This window comes from Cololabis saira, chromosome 14 (genome assembly GCF_033807715.1).
Source record: "Cololabis saira isolate AMF1-May2022 chromosome 14, fColSai1.1, whole genome shotgun sequence".
Taxonomy (NCBI): domain Eukaryota; kingdom Metazoa; phylum Chordata; class Actinopteri; order Beloniformes; family Belonidae; genus Cololabis; species Cololabis saira.
This window is the reverse complement of record NC_084600.1, coordinates 33147880-33174635: the sequence shown is the minus strand read 5'-3', so window position 1 is coordinate 33174635 and position 26756 is coordinate 33147880. Positions and strand designations below refer to the sequence as shown.

At 41.9% G+C, this 26756-nt stretch overlaps 1 protein-coding gene across 2 annotated transcripts; it reads right to left on the bottom strand.

Moving 5' to 3' along the window:
• Window positions 1-938: 938 nt before the first annotated feature.
• On the bottom strand, window positions 939-25145 carry tmprss15 (transmembrane serine protease 15). Of its 2 annotated transcripts, none has more exons than XM_061740479.1 (28): window positions 25091-25145; window positions 24777-24886; window positions 24572-24696; window positions 24420-24487; window positions 24160-24302; window positions 23147-23218; window positions 22956-23075; window positions 22755-22860; window positions 20117-20226; window positions 19272-19412; window positions 19047-19196; window positions 17414-17519; window positions 16894-17044; window positions 16670-16811; window positions 15452-15541; window positions 13943-14068; window positions 8239-8382; window positions 8053-8163; window positions 7401-7524; window positions 7200-7295; window positions 6433-6482; window positions 6201-6272; window positions 5988-6132; window positions 4145-4326; window positions 3952-4047; window positions 2324-2463; window positions 1776-1830; window positions 939-1687 (listed from the first exon to the last, which is right to left on the bottom strand). In XM_061740479.1, the coding sequence occupies exons 2-28, from the start codon at window positions 24883-24885 to the stop codon at window positions 1542-1544; spliced, it is 3120 nt and encodes a 1039-aa protein (XP_061596463.1). In that variant the 5' UTR covers window position 24886; window positions 25091-25145; the 3' UTR covers window positions 939-1541. The 2 variants fall into 2 exon arrangements, with proteins under 2 accessions (XP_061596463.1, XP_061596462.1); XM_061740478.1 differs by having other exon boundaries at window positions 24777-24952; window positions 25080-25134.
• Window positions 25146-26756: the final 1611 nt, after the last annotated feature.

The following is a 26756-nucleotide window of genomic DNA, read 5'->3' as shown; positions in this document are numbered from 1 at the left end:
TCCCTTCACTTGAATTTAGCTTATAAATAAAAACGCATATCTGAAAAATATTGATATCATAAATAGTAAGAATCTGGAGTTTGTGAAATAAAGGAGTAGATGAAGCGTGTGACCCTGATCGAGTTGCAATCCTAACAAAACGTTTCTGTAGAACCAGAATTTTGTGAATATTTGTAGGAAAAGTATTTGCCCAAACTATATTACAATATGAGAGATAAGGATAACAATATGAGAGATAAGGATAAATTAAACTACAATAAAGTGTAAGGAGACAACTCGTCGTGACAAGATGACTAACACGCCTTATAATGCCAGCCTGAAAGATTCCTGTTTGTTTCTCAATTGCGTTGTACAGGTTATAAGTCACATTAAAGGTGGAAAAAGTTGTGAAATTATTTGTCTTGCATTTCAACAGGTGTGTAGACTTTTTATATCTACTGAATATAAATATATATATATATATATATATATATATATATATATATATATATATATATATATATATATATATATATATATATATATATATATATATATACACACACACACACACACACACACAGAGCAACAGAGTGGGTGGAGATAGAAATAGTCTGTTGCTATAAAGTCTGATGGCAGTTGGTATATATTATTGATTAATACAATATTATTTGACTACAAAGTATTGATATATCTTTAGAGCTTTTTTTTGTCTGAAACATAACAATCACATTTGATAACAATACCACAAAAATTGAGTATTTTACACATGTTTTTGTAAGACTATGTCTTACAAAGACTTTTATTATTATAATTAGACATAAGATTATGAACATACAGTCATAATTTCCGGCTCTAATGAAAGCTGACACTTAGAGGTATCCTATCATATATCCAGATTCACTATAAATATTGCTGAAATATATATAAATACATATAAAGAGTCAAAACACGGACGCGCGTCTGATCTCACATTCAGATTGAATTTCCCGCTGTAGGATTTATCCCGATCCCCTGAAGCATCATAATATGATGCTTTTCAGCATTTCATTGGCTATACAATGGCACCGTCATCAGTCGATTGCTGCATTTGGCTACGTTTTTTTCATGACAAAAGCCGGACGTGTGCGTCATTTCCATACAGGCGCCCATTCGCTATGAACAAAGATACTCTATACAGCAGATAACGCATTACCGTTTCTGCCAATGGTATGAAATGGTATACACTTCTTGTCTCCTAAGTAGGCATAGTCGCCCCTCTCCCCAGAACTTCACAGTCAATGGAATCAATGGACACAAATCCATGTAATAAGGCATTATCCAATAAGAACACATAAGACATTGTAGCTATGCATTCAAATATGTTTTCTGAGTTTTTATTTTAGACTTTCAGTCAGGTTTTTTTTTTTTTAACTCCAACAGAATCAAAACAGCAGTACTATGACAGCACCAGGAAGACATGTTTAAGTGTTGAAAGCCTTTTATTGGTACTTCGACTGTCAGCTGTTCAGTGCTTTAACAGAATTTGATCAGTTTGACTGGTTCTTTGAAGATGAAGAGTTTTACTGCAGCTCTGTAAACTCTGATGATGAGGGGGGGAAAGAGGAGAAGCGTCGAGTGTCAGCGATCCAGGATGTGAAAGCAGAGACTCTGGCATAGGCTCCAGGTCTGTCAGGACGACCACAGCCGACCCCAAACGAGGCCACACCTGAGGGTCCAATCAGAGACCAGCATTCCTTCAGATTTGCCTTTGGTGTGTGTGTGAGAGAAAGAGAGAGACAGACAGAAAGACTTACCAATCACAGTCCAGCATCCATCCTCTAGATACATCAGCGGACCCCCAGAGTCGCCCTGAAAAGTTGAAACTTTATTGACAAGGAAAAAGAAAATGACAGCGCTACAGTTCACCTGCAGCTCACAGATCAATCCCCTGTCAGATTCATCACACCTGCTGTCTCCAAGACTTTGTGAGACAAGATTAGACCAGTCGAGACCAGACTAGATCACCCAGACAGAAAAGAATGTTTGGGCTAAATGTGGCCCATGTGCAGGTCCGTTTGGCCCACATTAGGTTGAGATGGACGACAGTGACTGAAAGTGACTGTTGGAGCTAGACCTGGGCCACATGTCAATCAGTCCTGAACCAAATCTTTATTTTCTTTAGGTCTTTGGGCCACATCTGTCTGTCCCAAAAAAGGCCAAAACCTATTTGGGATGGTTTTGGTTTGGACATGTAAAGAGGAAGATAGAAGCATGCTGGAGATGGTAGTCTGTAGTCCATAGTCTTGGTGCGTGCACTGGTACGCACATCTTCCTGGGTGTTAAAGAAGACCCGTGCAAGTACCTGACAGGTGTCGACTCCACCCTCTGGGTAACCAGCACACATCATACTAGAGGTGATGGTGTACTCAGGTAAGAGACGCTGACACTCATCCTGAGCCACCAGTGGAACCTTGGCTTCCTGGAGAATGTCCGGGATGGGACCTGAGAGACACACACAGGTAAAACAAGCGGGTGAGACAGGTGAAACAACACGACAGGCACCAAATACCGTACAGCTGTAGGCCTGGTTGGCCATTTCAGCAATGGAGGCACATGTCATTGTCCATTTAGAAGCCATGCCCCCCCACCTCCCTGAAGATGTCGATGAAGTTTTGTCTGATGTGGGAGCTGAAGATTTTTCTGGCAGGTTCTTTTTGCCAGACATTCCCAGCAAAGCCGCACTATATGCCTGCTGGGGCTGTCCGGCATTTTCTCCACCATCTGATCCAACTCACCACCAGGTAGTGAACTGAGCTGTCATCAGATGACAGCTCAGTTCTTCTCTTTACCCGACTGTCCAGATCATATTGTCTCATATCTGATGATACAATTATAAAATTGATCATTGAACTACGAGTTGTCATTCAATGATCGTATGTTTCCTGGTGCCACATGCACTTATGAACACCATTTATCTGCGACCATACATGCATTTGTTATGGACAGAATATCCATAACGTAAGCATATGAATAAGCACAAACAGCAGTCATAATCGGCTCCCAGACCCAAAAGTGCAGGGAGACTACCCTCTCATCCACCACGGAAAACCTGAACATACTGGCTTTGAGCTGGGGGGCGATAGGTAATCCCACTCCAGCTCGACACCTCTCACCATGGGCAAGTTCAGGCTCCTTCCCTGCAAAACAAGTGACATTCCATCTCATTACAGCTGGTTTCAAAAGTCAAAAATCAGCTTGTCAAGGCACACACCTTCAGTGTTGTCCATATTACAAAGTACCCAACCAACTTGGGCCCTTCTGCAAGTGGCGGTGTGAGTGGGCTCACATAAGGGGGAACTCATGTTGCTCATTCAAGCTGGGCTCCATAGATAAAGGCCTGATGACCAGGCACTCGCTGGCGAGCTCCTCCCCCAGGAATAGCTCCAGGGTGTGGCCCTGGTAGTCTGTGTCTCGACAAGGTGAATTTGGCTCTTTGCTTTCTTCTATCCATTTTGGAAAGTGTTCATAACTTTGTGAACAGAATTTCTAGATCCAGCCAGCCAGTAATGAAGGAAGACCAGTTTGGGGGTGTCCGGATTCCATCCCAGGACCACCACATCTGCTGGTGTCATCAAGTAGGGACCTTCAGCTCTCACTAGAGTCGTTCACCACCAAGTGTGGAGCATCAAATAGAGTTACTGCTACTCTACACCAGGAGGAACAAATACGAGTGGTTAGGGCATCTGGTTAGGATGCCTGAGCTGAGTATCCAACTAGACCAGACAAGAATGGACTGTAATACTTGTCAGACTGGACTGAAACAAGTCAGATGGAAATGGAGTTGGAATCTGTTTGCATTTTCAGGTCCATACAGCATCGTCTAACACCTACAATGTGTCTGCCTGTTCAGACCGAGAGTGGCAGTAATCTGGAACCATGTGACCAGAAAGTTATGTGTTAGTGATGTCACTGTGATGACAAATGACTCACCACCTTCAACTTGGCGTCCCCAACCTGCGATTGAGCATTCCATGCCTGCTGGGAAACTCTGACCTTCAGATGGAAAACACACCGGCTGGACCCAGTCTGGACAACAGACACACAGACACACACACACACACACACAGGTGACAAGATCCGAAGAGCTAAGGCTCTGGTTGGACAGAATGAGTGTGTGACTGACTGGTGAAGTTGATTGGCTGCTGCAGGTGCATCATGGCAATGTCGGCCTCTTTGGTTTGACGATTGTAGTGTCTGTGGATGACGATGTGATCGACTTGTCGGGACTGGACGTCCCCAGAGTCTAATTGGCTCTGAGCGTAAAGCCCACTGACTGCTGTCCACCACTGTAGATGTATGTTCTTCCTGTAGAGAACATTTAATATTTCCAGTCTACACATCTTCTGATTTTCAGGCAGTGGAGGTCATTATGCTCTTGATGGGAAACATAAATCACAAATGTTGGTGGGAACAGCAGCATGGTCAGGATGCAAACAATTCTGCCGTTTCCAACAAAGATGTTTCAACACTATGGTGTCCGTTTCCAGCCTGTTGGTACCCATCAATAGCCAGGTGTCAAGATCAGTGACAAGATAACCAAAACATAAACCAGACTTCTTTGCTGATGAGCAGGTGAATAGAAGAGATGGATTCAAAAACCCCACCAGTTATGTTACCAAAGTTGTAACGGCTTGGATTGAAGTTGCATCCTTTGATTTTGGCAGACTCAGGGTCTCCAACTCTCCAGACAAGCGTGAAGGTCTATCGTCATCCTGCTGGCAACGAGACGACCTGATAGGACTCCTAAGAGTTGTACACCAATGGTACCTGGGGTCGGTTCTCAAAATCAGATGGGATGCCTACATCATAGGCTATGATGAGGTTCTAGATGGAACCGAAACAACAGATAGAGATGACCTGGATAAGGAACAAGCTGCACTTGTTGGGCCACATTTTGGACAACTTATTAAGACTCTCCTATTTCTTGGACAGACAGAATGCTCTCTTCTAAGATTGGACGATGCCTTGAAGGACATTTCGTAATGTGGATGAGAACTGAAGACGTGGAGACAAAGACCGGCCGGCCTGGTGGAGGCTCTTTCAGGATATACAAGACCAAATCAATGACATAGAGACAATGGCAAAAACCACGAATGGAAACCACTGGTGATCTCTGACGTTATAACACTTCTGTCGGGATGAAAGTGAATATCTGTAGGAAGTGGTTTTCTCACAAAGCTGCATGACTTTTTTTCACAAAGTTACACGTTAATTCAAAATGAACTTCAATTAAAAAATACTCTATTAAACCCTTAAGGAAAAATAATTGCTGCATTAGTCATACAGTCATTAAAAAGGACAATTTCAGCATTTTTTGGCGAGTTCTTTTAAAAATGGAAGTTCACCTCCTTCTCCACGGTACAAATCCTTTGTCTTCAATAAGCTGTCATGCTAGCTCAGCTAGCCTCCACTACATAAATGTTAGCTTTATTTGCTCAATCTGAATGTAACAGTCAGACCAATAAATCTCCCCTTTTTTCTTCTTAAAACACATTAAAACGTCACCTCAGATCTGAACTGCCCACCACCCTGCAGGTTTACTGTACCTTCACAAAGATGCTGAAATCATACTGAGCATCCCCGTCTGTTCACTCTGAATGAGGCGATATCAAGCGTTGATAAACTGAGTTATGGGTTTAATGCATTGTAATGGAATCAATATTTCATCCAAAGGTTGGGTAACTTTCCGCTAGTGACACAAGTATCATCTAGTGCTGGCCAGTGAAATGGAGCATTGAGTGTCGAAGAGCGTGGCTCCTTAGGGCAGCGAGCAGGAAGACATTTGATTGGTCGTTGACGGTATAAGGAGGGAACATCAGAAGCACCACCATATGGTGTCTGAGCATTACTGAACAGTGGTCTGAGAAAAATGCAACAACACAATAGATACCTCAGCACATATTGCACAACATGCCAGAGTGCAGGTGTGTCTCTTATCTGAGAAAGATCTGTCATCGATTTCTCACCCATAGACGCAGTGAGCAGCGGTCAGCAGCCAATCCCGGTCAATCAGTGAGGCTCCACACGCGTGACGGCCCCTCCAGTGCAGAGACACCATCCACGGCCACGCGCCCTTCATGGCATTTACACCGCCCACCACCCTGCCATCCCCTGCAGACAGAAACCGGTCCGTCACTAGCAGGATCAAGTCTTCAACCACTCAGAATTCACGTTCTCACCATCACTAGGTTTGCTTTCCGCTGACTGGTCAGAGCTACCCGTCATGTTAGTGACCAGACGCCCCCCACACGCTGAAACACATAAATGTTCTTTCATCACATGGTAAACACTTAGGACAGAAATGTCAACACAATCACTCACAACGCTAACATTTTAAAGTGGGTAATGCCAACTGATCTAGGTGTGTTTTTATGAGTGAAAGAGTTCTAAGTGATTTTATAGTGTACTCACGTTGGTTGCTACAGGTCAGTGAAATCACCATCTCACTCTTGCAGATTTCACTGGAAAAATGTCACAAATTTTAAACATAAGCTATCATGGACATTCTTTAACAACATAATTTGCCATGTTACCATGATGGCCTGAGGAAGTAATTTACAGGCCAAATCAGAAAAGTTGTCATGATATTGGGTCTGGATCCAAACCCTAGTGGTTGGCTGAGGAATTGGGAATCATTGCGCAGTTTTTATTTTTTTTTTAATTGGTCCTAATTTGCACTGCCCCAACTACATCTATGTTAGCCAGCGTGGTTTATTGTTAAGCTTGAATTTAAACTCCTGTTTTTAAACTGTAACAGATAAATGGAACAAAAAGATCATCTACACCGGCCGATGGTCCCAATTTCTAACATTCCAGAGATGTGGTCAATATCAGGATTGTTTTAGAAGGTTTTCAGGCACTCATGACCACAGATAACCTGGTTTTGTGTTGAAAAGTTGAAGTTGAAAACATAACCACTGAAACTGGTCAATGAGAGCCACAAGCGGAGTCTTGCTTGAAATTTTGACCTCCCTCGGTAATCCATGCCCTCATGGTTATAACTGAGGGAGGATGTTACCAGGCTCTAACCCTTCCCCCGTACGACCAAACTGGTTTATATTTATAAATAAAGTTGATGAAGGAAATGAACAAATTCTTTGGTGAATTCTGCATACAAATACAAGTTCAAAGAAATAGGACACCTCTAACTTTCAGTCAGTGGTTCTGGTGTTGGATACCTGACACTGGTTCCCAGCGTTCCGTTACTGTTGACGTTGATAGTCACAAAGGGGGAGTCCTGACCCAGAGCCGTCAATAAAGACGCCTCTCCAGACCTACACAAGGCAAGATCTAGTGTCAGAACTAGTTCTGGTTCCCCTGAAACCTTTATCTTGTGCTGGGGCAGCTCCCAGAGTCAGCTGTCACCCAGATAGACTTACCTGTACCCCAGATACTGACAGGTGAAGTTGGACAGGTGGGAGTTCCAGGTATCGGCACACACAGTGAACCAAGAGGACACGACCCGGAACCGGAGGCGACTGGAACCATTTACCTGCAACAGCACTGACACAGAACCAGCAGTTGGAGAGTTACTTCAATAATCTGAAATACTCAAACTTTCACCTTCGTCACGAGTCGCCCTTTTACTTTTAGTTCGTTTCACTTAAGTAAGTGCAGAGATCTGACCAGACCTTCTATCATGGAGCTCACTGCAGGTCAGTGTTTATCCACCAGTGGGTGCTTTGGTCTAGAATAATGACTGTAGCTGTTTCTGGTTATCAATGACAGTACTTATTGATCACTGGGAACCACTTAATAATCAATTGGACCAAGTGTCTGGTTCAGGTTTATTTTCTGAATCCCACTTTCATCTATACAGAATTAACTGAACTGATTTGTTTGCGTTTATTTTGTCTGCAAAGGCGCTGGGATGAGGTATTGTTGTGATGATGTCATCAGAGAGGCGTGATGTCACGAGACAGCGTGTGACATCACAATAAACCTAGGAATCAGACCAATTTTCAGACCTTATTTTGGATCACATATAATCAGGTACTGATCGTCGTTATTTATCACTGATTAGTGTCATACCACAATCTGCTTCATCGGAGCCGTCAGGACAGTCCATCACGCCGTCACACTGACCGTTACCATGGATACAGCTTCCTGTCTGACACTGAAACTGGTCAACTGCACATGGAGCTGAAACACACGATCCATCAGAATCATAATCAATCAGTTTGAGCAATACTCTCTGAGCAATGAGCTTGAGGTCACCTGGAGATCCCAGCTCCACCCCTGAGCTGAAGTTGGCTCTGAATCCTCGACCGTGGCCTGAAGAGTCTGTGAAGAACCACAGTGTCATCTGATTGGCTGCTGAGAACAGGTCATGGGTGGGACCATCACTCCCAGTGAACACACCTAAAGGAGTCAGAGGAACATGCTCAGATAAATCAACATCTGGTTATGAGAGGGTCAGGAGTATAAACCATCTCATACTGGCTTGATGGAATCACTGCAAACAACCTAAGTCAACTGAACTTTGTACCTAAACATCAATTTTCTACACCTGTTTAATCCTGTACAGGGTAAGGGGGGTCTTCCGGAGCCTATACCAGCTCATTGCAGGCAAGAGACAGGGGTCCACCCATGACAGGTCGCCAGTACATCACATGGCCCCATATCGAGACAAACAACCGTGCACGCTCGCAGTCACACCTACGGCCAATTTGGAATCATCAATGAACCTACTATGCATGTTTTTGGACTGTGGGAGGAGTACCCGGAGGGAACCCACGCAAGCACAGGGAGAACATGCAAACTCCACACAGAAAGACCCCCGCCTGGCCAGGGATTCAAACCGGGAACCTTCTTGCTGTGAGGAGACAGCGCTAACCACTGAGCCAGTACTTAGACAGTAAGTGAATAAAAATGGCAACATATTTTATGTTGAGAACATAACTCACATCCTCAATGACTTTGAGCCATAAATAAAACCATCATCAAGATGGTTCTTTTTCAAGATGTTCCTCAATCCTGGTCCTGGGGAACCACTGTCCTGCATGTTTTAGATGTTGCTCTGCTCCAACACACCTCTCACCTGGATGACAAGCTGATGGGGATCCAGTCATTTGAATCAGTTGGAGCAGAGAAACATCTAAAATATGCAGGGTTGCAGTTCCTGATGATGTTTATCTAACGCTGGGTTAATACAACCTGCTGCTTGCTTCACTGAGTGGAGTAGAATCACAATTATGGATGAGGAAGTGATAATGACTAACTGTTGGCTGATCACAGCCAACAGTCTCAGTGACTTGAATGGTTTAATCCAAAGGGCTGGAAAAACATCCATCCATCCCTCTTGCTAGAACTCTTTCAAGAAATCATTTTATGAGTTGAATTTTCTATTCATGTGTAACACTTCGGCTGTCACCACATATGGCAAATCACAGATAAAATCAAACCAATGTCTGTGACGTCTTGCTGTCACAGGACTGTTGTCCAGTAGGGGCACATTACATTGCATTGGCTCCCTGTTAAATCTAGTATTAATTAAAATATATGACTTCTTCCATCTAAAGCCTTGAATTATGAAGCTCCAATATCAGTGAAGAACCTCCTAGTGCCATACTATCCTAGCAGAACACTCTGCTCCCTAAAGGCAGGTTCACTTCCTGTGAGAGTAGAGATCTACAAAGGGTGGCAGAACCTCCATCATTATGGAATTAACTTCCTGCCATGGTCCGGGAGGCAGACTCCCTCTTTACATTAAAGGTTTGGTTGAAGACCTTCATTTGTAATAAAGCCTTTAACTCTGTGGTCTTTGAGATAATCTCTTAGTTATGCTTCTGTAGACCGAGGCTGCTGGGGGGACTCCAATAATGCACTGAGCACCTTCACCTTGCCTCTCTTTTCTCAGTTTAAGATTGTCTTGGATCATTAATAGCATTTACATTATCTATCTTGTGTAGTTTCCAGACGTTACATACTGGCGATCTATATAACATTTCCGTAAAAGTGGGCGACCAATTTTTTCTCCATTGGCCATTACATCCTGGCCCAAGGAAGAGAGCAAAATCCTGCAAACTTGTGTCCTTACACACAGGAAACCGGCATTCCAGGACTGAAGTGTGACTTTTGGCGCTTTTCCACTAGTACCTACTCAGCCCGACATGACTCGCCTCGCCCCGGTTTTGCGCATCTCCACTAGGGGTGGAGGTGGGTGGAGGCGTGCTTAGTAGATACTTTTTCTGTAACTATTCTGCCGAGGTTCTAAGCAGCTGAGTCGGGCCATATCTGACGTCATCACACTACAGGCCACCGATTGGTCGGGGGGCGGGGCCGTCAACTCGCGGCTTCTTGCTAATTTTAATCGACAGGCGACGGCAGCGCAAAGTCTGTTTCGTGATCAGTGGCGGCTGGTGATAAAAAATTTTGGGGGGGAGCACTGGCGAGTGGGGATTACAACACAACTATAAACTCTACTTGAACATACATTTTTGATGTTATTTTTTATTACATATAACTACATATACTACATATACATATACATATACTAAATATACATGTAGCATATTTTACATAAACATGTTTTAAATTTTTCAAGTAACGAAATAACATATTTGAACCATTTTTCAGATTTTTTCAGTTATTATATAGAGATATTGACAGATATTGCCTGAAAAATGGTTCAAATATGTTATTTTGTTATTTGAAAAATTTTAAAATTTGTTTTGTTGATGAGAAAATATGTTTCTCTATTTTTCTTATTTTCGTGAGGGGGGATATATATTGTTTTTCGGCACTACCTTGTTGTCTATAGCTGATATAACATGAATTACTCCTATGTGGGATCAATAAAGTTCTTATTTTTGCCATGTCAGAAAATTAAATATATTATATTTGGTCCCTAACTGTTTCTCAAGTATATTAGTGCATGTGTGAATGAATAAATGAGACGTAAAACGTAAATTTCTTTGTAGAAAGGCGCTTTATGAAAATAAGTCAATTTACTTGTATTAGTTTACAGCGCAGTCTTGCCACATTCAATATGGCGGCGGCGTTGACGTATCGCAGCAGCTCCATGGGGTGGATACGTCTATGGCTGTGACTCCGTTTGTATGCGAGTGACAGATGCAGTCGCGCGTCTACACTGTCAGGGGTGTGACTTTGATTGACAGCTCATGAATCAATCAGATTGGATGAAGAATGACAGAAAACACGTTGATTGGCCACGGGCGCGGAGAGCTGCGCCCGGAGGAGAGTCTTTGAGTAACCAATTAGAGACCAGCATGAAGTCACATGGAAGAAAAGTTTAAGAACATACAATACACACTCATTTGGCCGGCGACCCTCGCCATTGAAACCTATGTATTTCGGTCTGCACAAAAAACAACTCTGAATAAACCCAGTATATGGGATGGGAAGGCTTGAAAAATTAAAAGTCAGACACATTTGCACAGATATGATAATTACTTTTTATGTGTACTGTGTCTATATATGTGTATATATATATATATATTTTTTTTTTTTCCCCAGTAATTTTAATGGGGGCGGCGCCCTAGCGCCCCCTATTGACAAGCCGCCACTGTTCGTGATTCAACTCTGAGGTGCAGATGTTCATAAACCTCGTGGCTGAGGAGAGAATTAAAAAGGGATCCAGACGGGCGATAAGGAACCACAAGATCTACCTGGAGCTCTGTCACTTCATAGCTGCTCGCGGCTCCCAGCTGACTTTTCAGCAGCGCCGAGACAAAAACAAAAAGAAAAGCGTCGCCGCTTGAAGCTTCTTTCACTCTCATTTTTTAAATTGATATCAAACATAAGTCACAGACAATGTTCCCTCTAATTTTTCATGTATCTGGGCACACACACAAGCTCCCTGAGCAAACTGAGGACGACTGTGAGCAACATCACATATGCACGCTTTATTTTTAAGTATCTCATTACACTTAAAACAAGACTCGTCACTGGAAAAAACAACAATTTTCACCTGTTTCAAGTAAATTTTCACTTGAAATAAGTAGAAAAATCTGCCATTGGGACAAGATTTATCTTCTCATTACAAGCAAAAAAGTCTTGTTCCACTGGCAGATTTTTCTACTTATTTTAAGTGAAAATCTACTTGAAACAGGTGAAAATTTCGACTTTTTTCTCGAAATTTTGAGAGAAAAAAATCGAAATGTCGAGAAAAAAAGTTTTGAGAAAAAAGTCAAAATTTAGAGAAAAAAAGTCAAAATGTCCAGAGAAAAGTTGAGATTTTGAGGAAAAAAAAGTCAAAAATTTTATGAAAAAAGTTGAAATGTTGACAGAATTTTGTTTTAATTGACCATTTTCACCTGTTTCAAGTCAATTTTCACTTGAAATAAGTAGAAAAATCTGCTAGTGGAACAAGATTTTTGCTTGTAATGAGAAGATAAATCTTGTCCCACTGGCAGATTTTTCTACTTATTTCAAGTGAAAATTTACTTAAAACAGGTGAAAATTGTCAAATAAGTTATTTTTCTGGTGTTATTTTTCTGGTGATGACTCTAAATGTTGAAATAGCAGTAAAACCACATTCATTGATGAAATGACATAAGGGATGGAAAGGAGGCATGACAGTTTTACAGGGGGGATGATTTGGACCGTTTTTATTTCAGGGGGGATGATTTGGACCGTTTTTATTTCAGGGGCGATGATTTGGACCGTTTTTATTTCAGGGGGGGGTGATTTGGACCGTTTTTATTTCAGGGGGGGATGATTTAAACCGTTTTTATTTCAGGAGGGATGATTTAAACCGTTTTTATTTCAGTGGGGATGACTTAAACCGTTTTTATTTCAGGGGGGGATGATTTGGACCGTTTTTATTTCAGGGGGGGATGATTTGGACCGTTTTTATTTCAGGGGGGGTGCCATCTCCCCTCATCCCCCATTAACTCGAGTACTGCTGGTAGACACAGCAATGGTATGGACAGCTTTTAGCAGAGGCTTCAGACTTTCTCGTGTCCGGGATCCCCACAGCTCCTTGTATTCCCCAAATCCTTGAATACTTCTCCTCCTCTCGACTCGCGGGACCTCCGTAAACTGATTTATGGTTCCGCGTTTCCAACGCAGAGCCTACGCCGTAAGGTACGCGGCGACGCGCATGTACGTTGCGCGTTGCTGCATACCCTACGGCGTAGGCCTTGCGTCGATTTAGCGCGGAACCATAAATCAGGCTTTGCGAGTGAACGTCTCACGAGGGGCAGTCGCGTTGCGACGCCACTGTAGCCAAATCGCAAGGAGAGAACAGAGAACTGAGCTCATGAGAAGTCCCAGTACGCCAGAGGCTAATATTGAGAAGTGGGGGTACTCCGTACCGGCGCGTACCGGCCCACTTAAAGCACTGCGCTGGATAGACTTTCTTGTGCGCTGAGAATATGCGGGCAGTGCGCGATTGCGCACGCGCGCAGTTTAGAGGGAACATTGGTCACAGACCCAGTAGCACATATATATATCATCTACTCCATGTTTTACATCTTTAGTGTTGTTGTCTTCTTCGTTTAGATCCCACAATCAAATATGTCACAGCAGCTTTGCTCCAACCCTCCTACTTCTCATCTGGGTATCGAAAAACAAACGAGGGCATGGTGAGTGGAGGCGAGTCAAGTCGTGCTGAGTAGGTACTAGTATAAAAGCCCCATTTATGTTCTGTGAGTGAAACAAGACGCAAGGCCTCAATCATGTTCATTCTGCTCATATTGATAATAATTTAGAAAAAATAAAACAACATAATGAATGACAATATCCTACCAGCTTTCTTCATTTTGTTACTGTCCTTTCAACAGAAGTGCGTGTAAGCAGGATGCGCAAGAGAGGCACGTGGATGAAAGAGACTGTGTGTCTGTGAGAAAAAGCTGCTTGTGTTGTAAGAGCACCTTGAGTGGTTCTTGGACTAAGACAATGCTATCTAAGCACACTGTTGTTGTTGAACAGGTGTTCAGGTGGAACAGTCGCTTACCCAGCAAGGTAGAGTTAGGCCCCGCCCCATCCCGCACCTCCACCACATCGTATGTGGCCTCCACATCAAAGTCCAGGAAGTGCAGCTGGATATTGTGACCTTCAACCGCATGCAGAATCCACAAACCTGCATCAGAGCATCATGGGTAATTAGGTAAGATGACATGTAAGGTGATGAGCAAAGAGCAATTCCGGTCATCCAGGGCCCCTGTCCTGCATGTTTAGGATGTTTCCTGCTCCAAGAAACCTAATTCAGATAAGTGGATTATCATCAGTTTGTCATCAAGGTCTGCAGAAGTCGTTCAAATTACCCTGTGTGTTGAAGCAGGAAACATGTAAAACATTCAGGACAGCACTCGACGACTGGAACTGCCCAGCCTTGATCTCAACCCAAAAGTAACAATATTTGGAGTTCCTCCACTGACCACCAAGGTCTGAATCCAGACCTGCAGTTCCTCCACTGACCACTAGCAGATCTTCTGTTGCTTCAAAAGCACTGTTCAGTAGACCGATAAGATGATGCCACATATTGATTGTTCAGCCACATTTACAGGTCAGGAGACCTTGCCGTACTTGTACATAAAATTACAAGCACAGGTATGAAATCAGAGTACAAGTATAGGTATTAAAGTATAAGTCTAGATATGAAAGTATATGTGCAACCGTGGAAGTATAAGTGCAGGTATGAAAGTATACGTACAAATATGAAAGTGTAAGTGCAAGTATGAAAGTGTAAGTACAGGTATGAAAGTGTAAGTACAGGTATGAAAGTATAATTGCAAGAATGAAAGTGTAAGTACAGGTATGAAAGTGTAAGTACAGGTATGAAAGTGTAAGTGCAAGTATGAAAGTGTAAGTACAGGTATGAAAGTGTAAGTACAGGTATGAAAGTATAAGTGCAGGTATGAAAGCATAAGTGCAAGAATGAAAGTGTAAGTACAGGTATGAAAGTGTAAGTACAGGTATGAAAGTATAAGTGCAGGTATGAAAGTGTAAGTACAGGTATGAAAGTGTAAGTACAGGTATGAAAGTATAAGTACAGGTATGAAAGTGTAAGTACAGGTATGAAAGTATAAGTGCAGGTATGAAAGTGTAAGTACAGGTATGAAAGTATAGTACAGGTGTGAAAGTATAGTACAGGTGTGAAAGTGTAAGTACAGGTATAAATCTATAATTCCAGGTATGAAAGTACAAGTGCAGGTATGAAAGTATAAGTGCAAGTATGAAATTATAAGTACAGGTATGAAAGTATAAGTACAGGTGTGAAAGTGTAAGTACAGGTATGAAAGTAAAAGTACAGGTATGAAAGTATATGTCCAGGTATGAAAGTATAAGTACAGGTATGAAAGTATAAGTGCAGACATGAAAGTATAAGTGCAGGTATGAAAATGTAAGTACAGGTATGAAAGTATAAATCCAGGTATAAAAGAAATATATCCAGGTATCAAAGTATAAGTGCAAGTGTGATCATAGACTGGGGTCTGGTTCACACAGGTGTACCTGTACTTACACTGGGCCTTATTTCCATACGACTCTGGATAGTTCGGTGAGCTGAATGTGGAGTTTGGCTCCCACAAGTCAAAAGGTCCTCCGCAGTCAGCTAAACCAATTAGAGGACAGACGGGGTGGAGTCAGACAGCATATAGATCACAGGTGTGTTATATGACAGTAACATGTACGCTACAGAGGAAAAACCTCGACTGACTGAACCACTTCATGTTTGAATTAAGGTTAGCATTTAAATCTGCTGTGTGGGCGTGGTCTTTGTTTTACCTGTGGTATGTTTGTGATCTTTCCTCACCTGGAGTGGGGATGTTTCTTTCTGTCTGTGGGTGTGGCCTGTCCTTAACTCAGTGTGTGGGTGTGGCCATTTCCCAAATTAAGTATGGGGTGTGATTTATCTCTAAATATAGCTGTGGTCTATCTTTGGATGTGGGCATGACCAGAGCCGGATTAAATAAATGGACTACACTAGGCAGACTGTGATTTTTGGGCCCCCCTCCATCGATGTTATTTATGAATTAAAATCTTAAACTTACCAAAGTTACTAATAAAAGTTAATTCACATTTTACGTAGCATAGTCATAGTCAAGTTGGTTCTTTGTTTTCCAAAATAAGTCATGTGTTGTATATTAAACAGTTTATCAGACTATTTTTTGATTTTTATTATTTATACGTTATTACAACGCTATATTGAATGCTATTAAATTATCCTTATCTTATCGATTGCGAGTATCATTGTTAAGGCATTAGTACCAGTAAATCACCAATAGGTGTCAGCATTGCTATGTAAACAGAGTAAAATAAGATAAATGTTTTAAGCTATTGCATTTTGCAGAAAATCTTAATTAAATGTGTTTTTAAATTAAATTGAATAGTTAAATAAGAAGTCAAATCTACAAAGACCAATAACATTTCCAGTAAGACAAAGTGTGCTGTAGTATGTATGTCTGTATGTGTATATGTATGTATGTGTATGCGTATGTATGCGTATATATATGTATGTATACTAAATATAGTAATAATGCACATATATATGCTTTACCGGCATGGTATCAACCATTAATATGTGTGCAGACAAAAAAAAAAAAAAAAATTTTGTCCCTCTGTCTGGGCCCCTCCCCTGTCAATCGGGCCCTAGGCACATGCCTAGTTTGCCTTTGCGTTAATCCGGCTCTGGGCATGACCTGCCACTAAACTAGTATGGAGACGTCTGCTCTCTTGTAACCTGGTATGGGGGGTGTGGTTGTTGGAGGCGGTACATTGGTTGGCTCTGGGGGGGCAGGGCCACACGAACCAGCCGTCAGTGTGATGTCATCCAGAGCAACGTCATTCCTCATGCCCCCCTCTTTCTGAGCTTCAAACACTACCTGCAGAGTCCAGAGGTCACATGATCAATCAGCTGACAGAATGTAGCATGATGTAGGGTGGAGCTCTCGTAAGATCACTGACCGTAGCCTCTGAGGTCAGGTTGAGGGTCACCTGGCCATAGTTCCAGTTGTCGCCATAGTTGCCGTCCTTCCAGAACAGCACGATGGTGGCAGATTGCAATGATCGCAGCAGGACTCTGAGACGGTAGACGTCCTCTCCAAACATGTGGTACCTGCTCAGACACGCCCACCTGGTCACCTGCTGGTATATTGATTTTTGTGTAAATCTGTTTGCGATTGTAAATATTTGTTTCCTTGGGTTGAATTGGAGTGATTTGGATTATAAGCAGTTCGTAACAAATTTTATTGAAATAAACTCAATTAAATTGAACTTGTATTGTACTAATTTGTTTATTTTCAGGTCCAGTGTTCTTCCTTGTTAGATTTTCTTACATTATGATGGTTTTTTGAGATGGCTAACATTGTTTTAAACGTTATCTTTTTCCCTATTGTGTTTCTTGTCTGCTCATTCTTTGTTTTGGTCCATTGGACCCCCCTTACTGCTTCATCTCCTCAGGTATTGATTTGCTTGTGTTGTTTACCAGAAGCCCAGACACATGGGCTGAATGGAGGGAGTTAGATGAAGGCTGTGGATCCTGAAGCTCTTCAGCCATTGGCCGGGACTCAGAGGAGTCACGATGTAGAAGCCTGTCAAAGATTAGAACTAATCATGTGACGTGCCGTTCATGGTTTTCAGATATACGCTGACTGTTTTTTTTTTGATTGATCTCTTTTATTTCGAACATAAGCACTAAAAGAGTAATAAAATAAAATAAATAAATAAAAGAGCAGAACAATAAATCAATAACATAAGAAGAACAATAATAATCACTTTATAATAAATATACCATCGAAGAACCACAAATCTGGGTGCAGGGGTGTCACACTGGGTGTCCCCCAGGGGTCGGTATTGGGTCCGCTTCTTTTCACCATCTACCTCCTACCCTTGGGCTCAATCCTCCATCACCATGGGGTCCATTTACACTGCTACGCCGATGACACACAGATCTATATCTCCTCCAAACCCTCTGCTACTATTCCTCCCACTTCCCCAACCAACTGTCTGGATGAAATCAATACCTGGATGAGCAAACATTTTCTAAAACTCAACAGCAATAAAACTGAGGCTCTTCTCATCAGCTCCAAATCCACCCTCACCAAGTCACAACTCTCTCCTGCTCCACCCAGCATCATTGACGGCTTCCCGGTACCCTTCTCCTCCCAAGTCAAGAGCCTTGGCATCATACTGGACAGCACCCTTTCATTTGCACCTCATATTATTCACAACATCACCCGGACTGCATTCTTCCACCTCCGCAACATCTCCAGACTCTGTCCAGCACTGTCCCAGTCCAGCACTGAAAACCTGGTCCACTTGTTCATCACCACATCACGCCCCTTCTTTCAGAGTCCGATGACACCACCCACATGTCTTTATCACAACCCTTTCAAAAGTTATGGCAGAGAATAGTGACTATCAAATATTGACCAATCAGAAGAAGGGGCGGGGCTAATTTGCACCAATTATGGTCAAGGACTCAAAACCGAGTCCGATGACACCAACCACGACTCTTTATATCAAACCATTCAAAAGTTATGGCAGAATGTAGGAACTATTAAATACGGACCAATCAGATGAAGGGGGGGCGCGCTTTTTGGGGTCTAGCGTCGCCACGGTAACGCTTTTGACTGAGAAAAGTAATGCACCTCGTCGCAGGATCGAGACGCACATTTTGATGAATAACACACCTGGGTGCACCTGGGTCGTATTAACTGCCGAAGGAATGGCATAAATTGCGCCAAAATTACACGATTAATTCAAAATGGCGGACTTCCTGTTTGGTTTCGGCCATGGCGCCAAGAGACTTTACTTTAAGTTACCATGGCGCCAAGAGACTTTACTTTAAGTTGCGACATGATACAGGTGTGTACCGATTTTCGTGCATGTACGTCAAACCGTATTGTGGGGCTTGAGGCACAAAGTTTTCTAGGGGGCGCTGTTGAGCCATTTTGCCACGCCCATTAATGCAAACCATAAAATATCAAAATATCATACATTTTATAATTTATACATTTTGGTATACCCGAGTTACCTGAGTTATTTGCCCTGACTCCCTGTATTCAAATATACGTAAAAGCATTTATTATTGAATGTGATGTTCAGGTGGAACCCACCTGAGCTGTTCCCCAGCGTGTGGTCCACGCTTGGCCCAGTTGATGGAGGGAAAGTGGAGCCTCTGGCTCGACCCCAGTCACCATCATGGTCGTGGTCCTGCCTCCAGAAACAGAAGCTAAGTTCGAAGCTGCAGTTCAGCTTCTCCTGGTCTGAGACAGAAACAGGACCTGTTCGACTGCTTTGGTTCTGATTTGGTTCTGCTTTATTTCTGTGTCAAGTCTTACTGGACAACAACGAGGTGTTGGTGGTGATGTAGGTGGCACTGAACCCTGACAGACTGTTGACATCATCAGAAGTAAACTCCACTGTTGATTGGTCTGTCAGCAGCCACACGGTCCCAGGAGGAGTGGAGCCTGAGAGCTCAGCTGCCAATCAAAACAGTCAGATTATCAGTCGTCGCCTTCTAGAACAGGGGTCTCGGACTCCAGTCCTCGAGGGCCACAGTCCTGCATGTTTCAGATGTTTCCCTGCTTCAGTAAACCATGATACAAGGAGCTGTGACACCAACAGAGCTGTCCAGACCTTGATGACAAGCTGGTGACAACCGTTAATTAGAATCAGGTGTGTTGATGCAGGGAAACATCTAAAACATGTCGGACTGCGGCCTTAGAGGACTGGATTCCAAGACCCCTGTTCTAGAGAGCAGCAGGGATCTTCACTGAAGCAGGTTCAAGATATCCAGGATATTTTCAGTTTATCTTGTTACAAAGTGTACAAAGCCTGAAAACCAGATCCCAAAAAGCTGAGAATGCAGAGTCAAGCTTGAATTTACTTCACCTGCTTCAGACCATGTTTGTTAATCTCAACCAGGAGTGTCCAAATCCAGTCCTCTAGGGCTGCTGTCCTGAATAGTCTAGACTCTAGATGTTTTTACGCTCCAACAGAAATTATTCAAATGAATGTGTCATTACCAGACTTTCATAGACTTTGATGATTAGCTGGTGATGATCTACTAATTTGAATCAGGTGCGTTGGAGCAGGAAAACATCTAAACTATGCAGGACAGCGGCCCTGGAGGACCTGAATCGAACATCCCTGATCCAAATTCTTACAAGCAGCTATGGTTCACCTATGAGCTGTTTTCTTGATCCAACTCCTTCATATAGTCTCAGAAGGTCAACGTTTTCTTCCGTCTCAAAGTGGTAGAAACTGATCTGAACTGAAAGCCCCCTGTCCACACTGGAAAGAAAAAACAGTTAGAGTTTCATTCTGGAAAGAAGATCCACTATTCAATTCAGTTCAATTCAATTTTATGTATATAACGTCTCTTACAATACAAATTGTCTCTAAGACCCAGAACATGACCCCCAAACGATTATTACATAAACAGTGGCAGGTAAAAACTCCCCTTTAAGAGGGAAGAAACCTGGATCAGGACCTGGATCATAAGGTTGGGACCCTCCTGCTGAAGACCAGCTGGGTAAAGCAGGAAAAGAGAGATAGGAAAGAGAAGATGAAGAACAGAGGGAGGACAGACACAGATTTATATTTTCAATGGTACAAAAGGCAAAATATATTAGTATTAATCATCCTAATGAGGAGTTTGGCCATTTAGGACTTCATACACAAGTAACAAAATTTTGAATTGCATTCCGAGTTTACGGGCAGCCGATGGAGGGGGGCTAATACAGGACAGACGTGGTCTCTCTTGCTGATTCCTGTCAGCATTCGTGCTGCTGCATTTTGGATCAGCTTGAGGATATTCAGAGAATTTCTCGGACATCCTGCTAATAATACATTGCAGTAATCTAGTCTAGAAGTTACAAACGTGTGAACTTGTTTTTCAACTAATATTTGCAATATTACGTAGATGGAAAAACGCTGTCTTCTTAAGGTGTTCGGGAGCAAAAACAATAACCTTGGTTTAGAAGTAAAGAGTTAGTGGACATCCAAGTCTAAATGTCCTTAAGACATGCCTGAATTTGAGCTAATGGTTCTGTTTCATCTGGTTTCATAGTCAGATACAACTGTGTATCATCAGCATAACAATGAACATTGATGCTGTAGTTCTGGATAACATTTCCCAAGGGCTGCATGTATACACTGAACAAGATTGACCCTAGCACTGGGACAAAGTACAAACTGGAATCTACCAGATAGATATGATTTAAACCAGCCTAGAGCTCTCCCTTTAATCCCAACAACATGCTCTAACCTACGCAGTAAGATGCTGATCTACAGTATCAAAATCAGCACTGAAGTCCAGCGGAACTAGTATGGACACTAATCCATTATCTAAGGCCATAAGAATTATGGTAATTCGTGACTTGGACCAGTGCTGTTTCTGTGCTGTGATGTATTCTGAACCCTGACTGAAAAACTTCAAACAGATCATTTCTATATAAATGGTCCCATAACTGGGTTGCAGCTACCTTTTCCAGAATTTTAGATACAAATGGAATGTTGGAATTTGGTGTATAGTTAGCTAGAATGTCTGTGTCAAGAGAGGGTTTTTGGAGTAAAAGTTTAATCACTGCAACTTTAAATACCTGTGGTAAATATCCTAAGTTTAGGTATAAGTTGATCTGGTCCAATATTGTCATACCAATAAGAGAAAAAAAAAACATTTTTGAGTAGTGGAGTTGGACTGGGTCTAACAGGCATGTGGGCGATTTAGAAACCAGAACAGACAACACGTATAGCCGCTGACGTCACACCTGTGGCCACTGACGTCACACCTGTGGCCACTGACGTCACACCTGCGACCACAGCTGTCACACCTACAGCAGATGAGACACCTCCAGGTGCTCCAGCACAGCTGTTTGGTCAGATTGATTCACTACTCCCTTCTTTTCAACAGGGTTAATGTCACATTGAGGGGAAGACTTTGAGAAGCAAGATTACAGAGTTATGCTTTGGGTTGGACCAGACTTAGTCATCCACTGGTCTCGACTGGGTCTACTAAACATACTCTACTCTAAACATGGGTTATTTTTATTATCTTCTATTAATGATGAACAATAAACTGTTGTAGCTTTGCAAAGGGCTTTTTTTATATTATTAGACTATCTTTCCATGCACAATGAGAATCTGCAGACTTACAAGAGTACCACTTCGTTTCCATTGTATGCCCTTTTTGTTTCAGCATACAGATATACAAATTATACCAGAGACTTAAGCTCCTATGGTTAGAAACCCTCTTTCTCAAATGAGCAACTCCATCTAAAGCTGAGTGCAGCAAATCTGCAGTGTTACTGACAAGGAAATCAACATCTGCAGAGGTAGAACCGAGGTAACTGGCCTCAACTGCTTCATTATGTTCAACTGCAGTAAGATGAGAAGTGATGGCCTCCCTAAATTTAGAGATAGCTTTATCAGATAAACATCTGCTAAAGTAATACCTCCTATTATGCGCTTTAACGTTGACAATGTTAAATTCAAACGTTATTAAATGATGGTCAGATAGGACAGAGTTTACCCACTATGATGACTTTGTATGTACTGATCAATAAACCAGATAGGACATTTGAAAACTCAGACAGAAACTCTAGATCAGCACCAGCAGGGGGCCGGCACACTACCACTAACATAACTGGCTTCTCTATTTTCCAGCTTAAGAGTTTTAGACTAATGTATTATAATCGCATTTAGGTTTAGATTTATTTGAAGACTGTTATAGATGGCTGCTACTCCTCCGCCTCGGACCGTGCTTCAAGGAACATAGATGTATATATTTGGGCTATATTGTGTATTCCAGTGTGTCTAACCTGATGATCCAACGGCAGAAAAGGCTGCTGTTATAAACATCAGACTGTGAAGAACTGAATGACCCACTCGGTCCTCTCAGCACAAACTGCCCGTCACATGCAGTTGCTAAGGAAAAGAGACACAGGATGTCAAAGGAGCAGTGTAAAATATCTGAGGTCTGATCCCCATTCTGGACTGTTTGATCAGAAACAGTGACTGACCACAGTGAGCAGCAGCTTCATCAGATGCATCAGGACAGTCACTTATCCCATCACAGAGATGACTGATCTGAACGCACATCAATCCATTAGCACAGGACGTCTGGCCAGGAGGACAAATCCCTGTTGAGAAGAACAGAGTGATGAATCAATGTGACCAAGCAGCTGTGCTGGAGCACCTGGAGGTGTCTCACCTGCTGTAGGTGTGACAGCGGTGGCCGCAGATGTGATGTCAGTGGCTGAAGGTGTTGTCAGCTCTGGTTTCTCTGCAGAAATACAACCATCATGTCATATAATGGGGTTAAATTTGTTTGCAGCAAGCATTGACAGCCACATAGAAAATTCAGCCGTGGTACCATGAACTCTCCTCAACAATGTGTATAATAATCTAAATTAAAATAACACTCAAATAACAACAATATAACTGAAACATAAAGGATGTAAAACCCCTGTCTAAAACCTGTCGAGTTCTTCCTCATGTTCTGCACCAGGGAGTTCTGGAGCTGCAACCCAATGAAGGACGGACTCTAAACTAGAACTGTGTCAGCTTCTTTAGAGCTCTAGTTCTACAGAGATCTGGCACATCATAGAGAACTTCTTCTATGGCGGTACACACTTTACCACACCATGCAGATGGTTTTTGTTCATCATGGACAATGAACCATACCAAAAGATATCTGATCTGTGTCATTACTGTGGACAAGTGACATGATCACACAATCATCACTACACTTCAGGAAATGGCTCCAATCTGGCGTTGGCAGGAAATCCAGACTGATCAAAACTCAGATCATACAGACTAAGATGAACCATTCTCATGTCATTACATCATTATCTTTATCAGTCAAACCAGATTCACCTAATCCAGATTGAATGAATTCAGTTTCAGACCATCCTTGATTTAACTCATCATACTCAGCTAATTCAGGTCTTGCTAAATCAGAACAATTTAATCCAGACAGAGAATCCAGGATTGACTTTTAGAAAATATTAATAATACCTTTTTATGAAATCCTGACTGATTTAATTCTAATTCTAAACTAAATTAACTTAGATTAATCAAACCAGACTCATTTACCATAGACTCACCTGATCCAGCTTTGTGTAATCCAATTTATCTCATTACACCCAACCAATTCAGACCCATTTGATCCAGGTTTGTCTAACCTAGACTCACTTAAGGTACCTGAGGACATTACAAAATCACCTGTGATTTTTATGCTGTTTATGTCGATCACCAATCCCCTGCCGTCCACCTGCTTAAGCCCCTCCCCCAGCTGCTTCTCCGCATCCTTTGAGCCAATGGGCTGATTGAACCATAGATCAAAGGTGACCGCCACACTGCCAGGACTGAAGACAGAACAATAATCAAGTATCAATAAAACCAATGACAACCGCAATTAGCTCATCAATAAAATCAGGGGTTGATCTTTAATAATGTGATTGATTGACTGACTGGTATCTGACCTGAAATCTTGAACCTGACAGGATCTGTAGAGCTGCCACAGCTCACTCAGACCAAATGCTTCAGATACCTGTGGACCAATCAGGAACAAGCTATGGTTAGATTATGCCTACACCTTTGTGACTTCCTGGACTTTTTTGGATAAAAGCCTGACCGTCTGCTGAACATCGAAGGCCAGAGATTTGAAGCTCGGGCTGCTGGAATTCCTCAGATCCTCAGAGAAGTCGGCTCCAGCAGTGATCGTCATTCCACCTGACAGCTGTGAAGGCTCACTTACAGCTGGATGCATCATTGGTGACATAATCAGTAACAGGATTCTTGTAGCACTGGCTGGTCAGTTGACAGAAAATGTGTTTTACCTTCAGGCTTCAGACTCATCCATGAAACAGCAATCAGAGCGATGCAGCAGATGAGCAGAAGAGAGGAAATGATGGAGAGAATGGCCTCCAGAGATGACAGACGCCTCATTCTGGCAATCAATAGTTGATCAGTGAGAACCAGAAAGATAGCCGATCAATGAGAGCCAGGGAAATACCTGACCAATGAGACCAGTGAGAGAACTGACGTTTCATTGTTTAAGATTTGTTATCAAACCCGACTCTTCGGTTGCTTTTACTCATTGATCAGTCACGATAAAATCATCAATTATAATGATCTTTTACCTACTGCACACCTGAGCTCGGCTGATCTCCTGCTTATGTGAATGAAGCTTCTTTTTCTTCTTCCTTTCTTCTCCTTGGACTGTGACAGACTGTCATGCTTGGTGAGAGTTTCACACTTTTATTGAGCGAAAAATGATTAATGACTCCTTATCAATGCTACTGATAACTTTTAATTGAACTATCAGCTTCTGGGAGCAGAAAATAAGTTCTGATCAAGACAGAAACATTTTACATGTTTAAAAACATCTCACTTTTGTCACGTTTCATTTTGAAACATTTTTCAACATTTGTAAACACTTCTGAACATTTGGACCTTTTTAAACAATTTAAACATATTTGAATATATTTGAACTATGTAAACACATTTGAACAGTTTTAGACACTTTGAAACATTTGTAAATAATTTTGAACATTTTTAAACCCATTTGAACATTTTTAAACTCATCTCAACATTTTTTTAAACACTTTTAAAGATTTTAAAACACCTATGACCACTTGAAAACACATTTGAACATTTTTACACACGTTTGAATACGTTTCAACACATCTGATCACATGTGAACCCAACGTTTCTTTTGAAATCATCTGTACGTAATGTTGTAAGGTTTCCACCAGCCTGACATCACCATCTTCCATCTGTTCTGAATCTAAAGTCCAGCAGCTGTAAAGCTGTCGAGTAGCATGGCCCGGCCCCCTCAGGTGCAGTTCAACTGCAAAGCCTCATTAATGATGTGATAAAAGCTGCATTAGTAATGCAGCAGTCAGCAATAATAAAGACAAATGTTTACCCTGACACACCTGATAAGGAGGGGTGGAGGGGGGTCTGTATAATCACCTCTGATAAGATGATCTTTTACGTCAGAATCAATCATGATTAGAACCTGTTCAACAGAGAGCTCTAAACGAATGACCACCTGAGACGTTTAAGAACCATTTCAGGTATTTGATCTTCATAATCGTTCGACAAAAAAGCCTGGCTGATATTTCTTCTGATGTTTCTGTTCTAAAATAACATGTATAATTTAAAATCAGTAGATGGCCTGAACGAACGGTAATATGGGTTGATATGAACTTTATCTAATATTTCAGTATTCTTCCATCGTTACATTTCGGGTCCACTGAGCTGCATCTCACTGTTTGGATGTGTAGTTCCACCTGCAGCCACCAGAGGGCTCTACAGCCACGAGGTGAAACCATAGCTGTAGAAGGACCAAAGAATCAGAAGTATTAGCTAATTATAGCCCAACTGCACTTTATAGGTTGAGTTACACTCCCTGCTGTTACATGGGCACTTTATTTGTTTGTGATTTATTTTTTGTATCACCCTGTTTTGATCCCACTTATGAGAAGGGAATATTTTTTGAGCCTTTCATTTTCCTCCATATGACATTAGACATAATTACATGGAAAATTGAACTGACCAATGCACTTCTTGTACGATGTTTGTGATGCATATGGTTCATTGTTCTACATTGAGCTGCTTAAAAAAACAAGGAATCAATGTTGTTGGGGACAACATTGTGTTTGTATTTATGAAGGAACATTACATTCAGGTCAAAAGCTTTTTTTTGTGGAAAGTTGAATAAACATTGGCATAAAGCAGCATATTTGCCCTTTCTCATGTTGTTAACAGTATTAAAAACATTTTAAAAATACCTAAAGACTATTACACACACA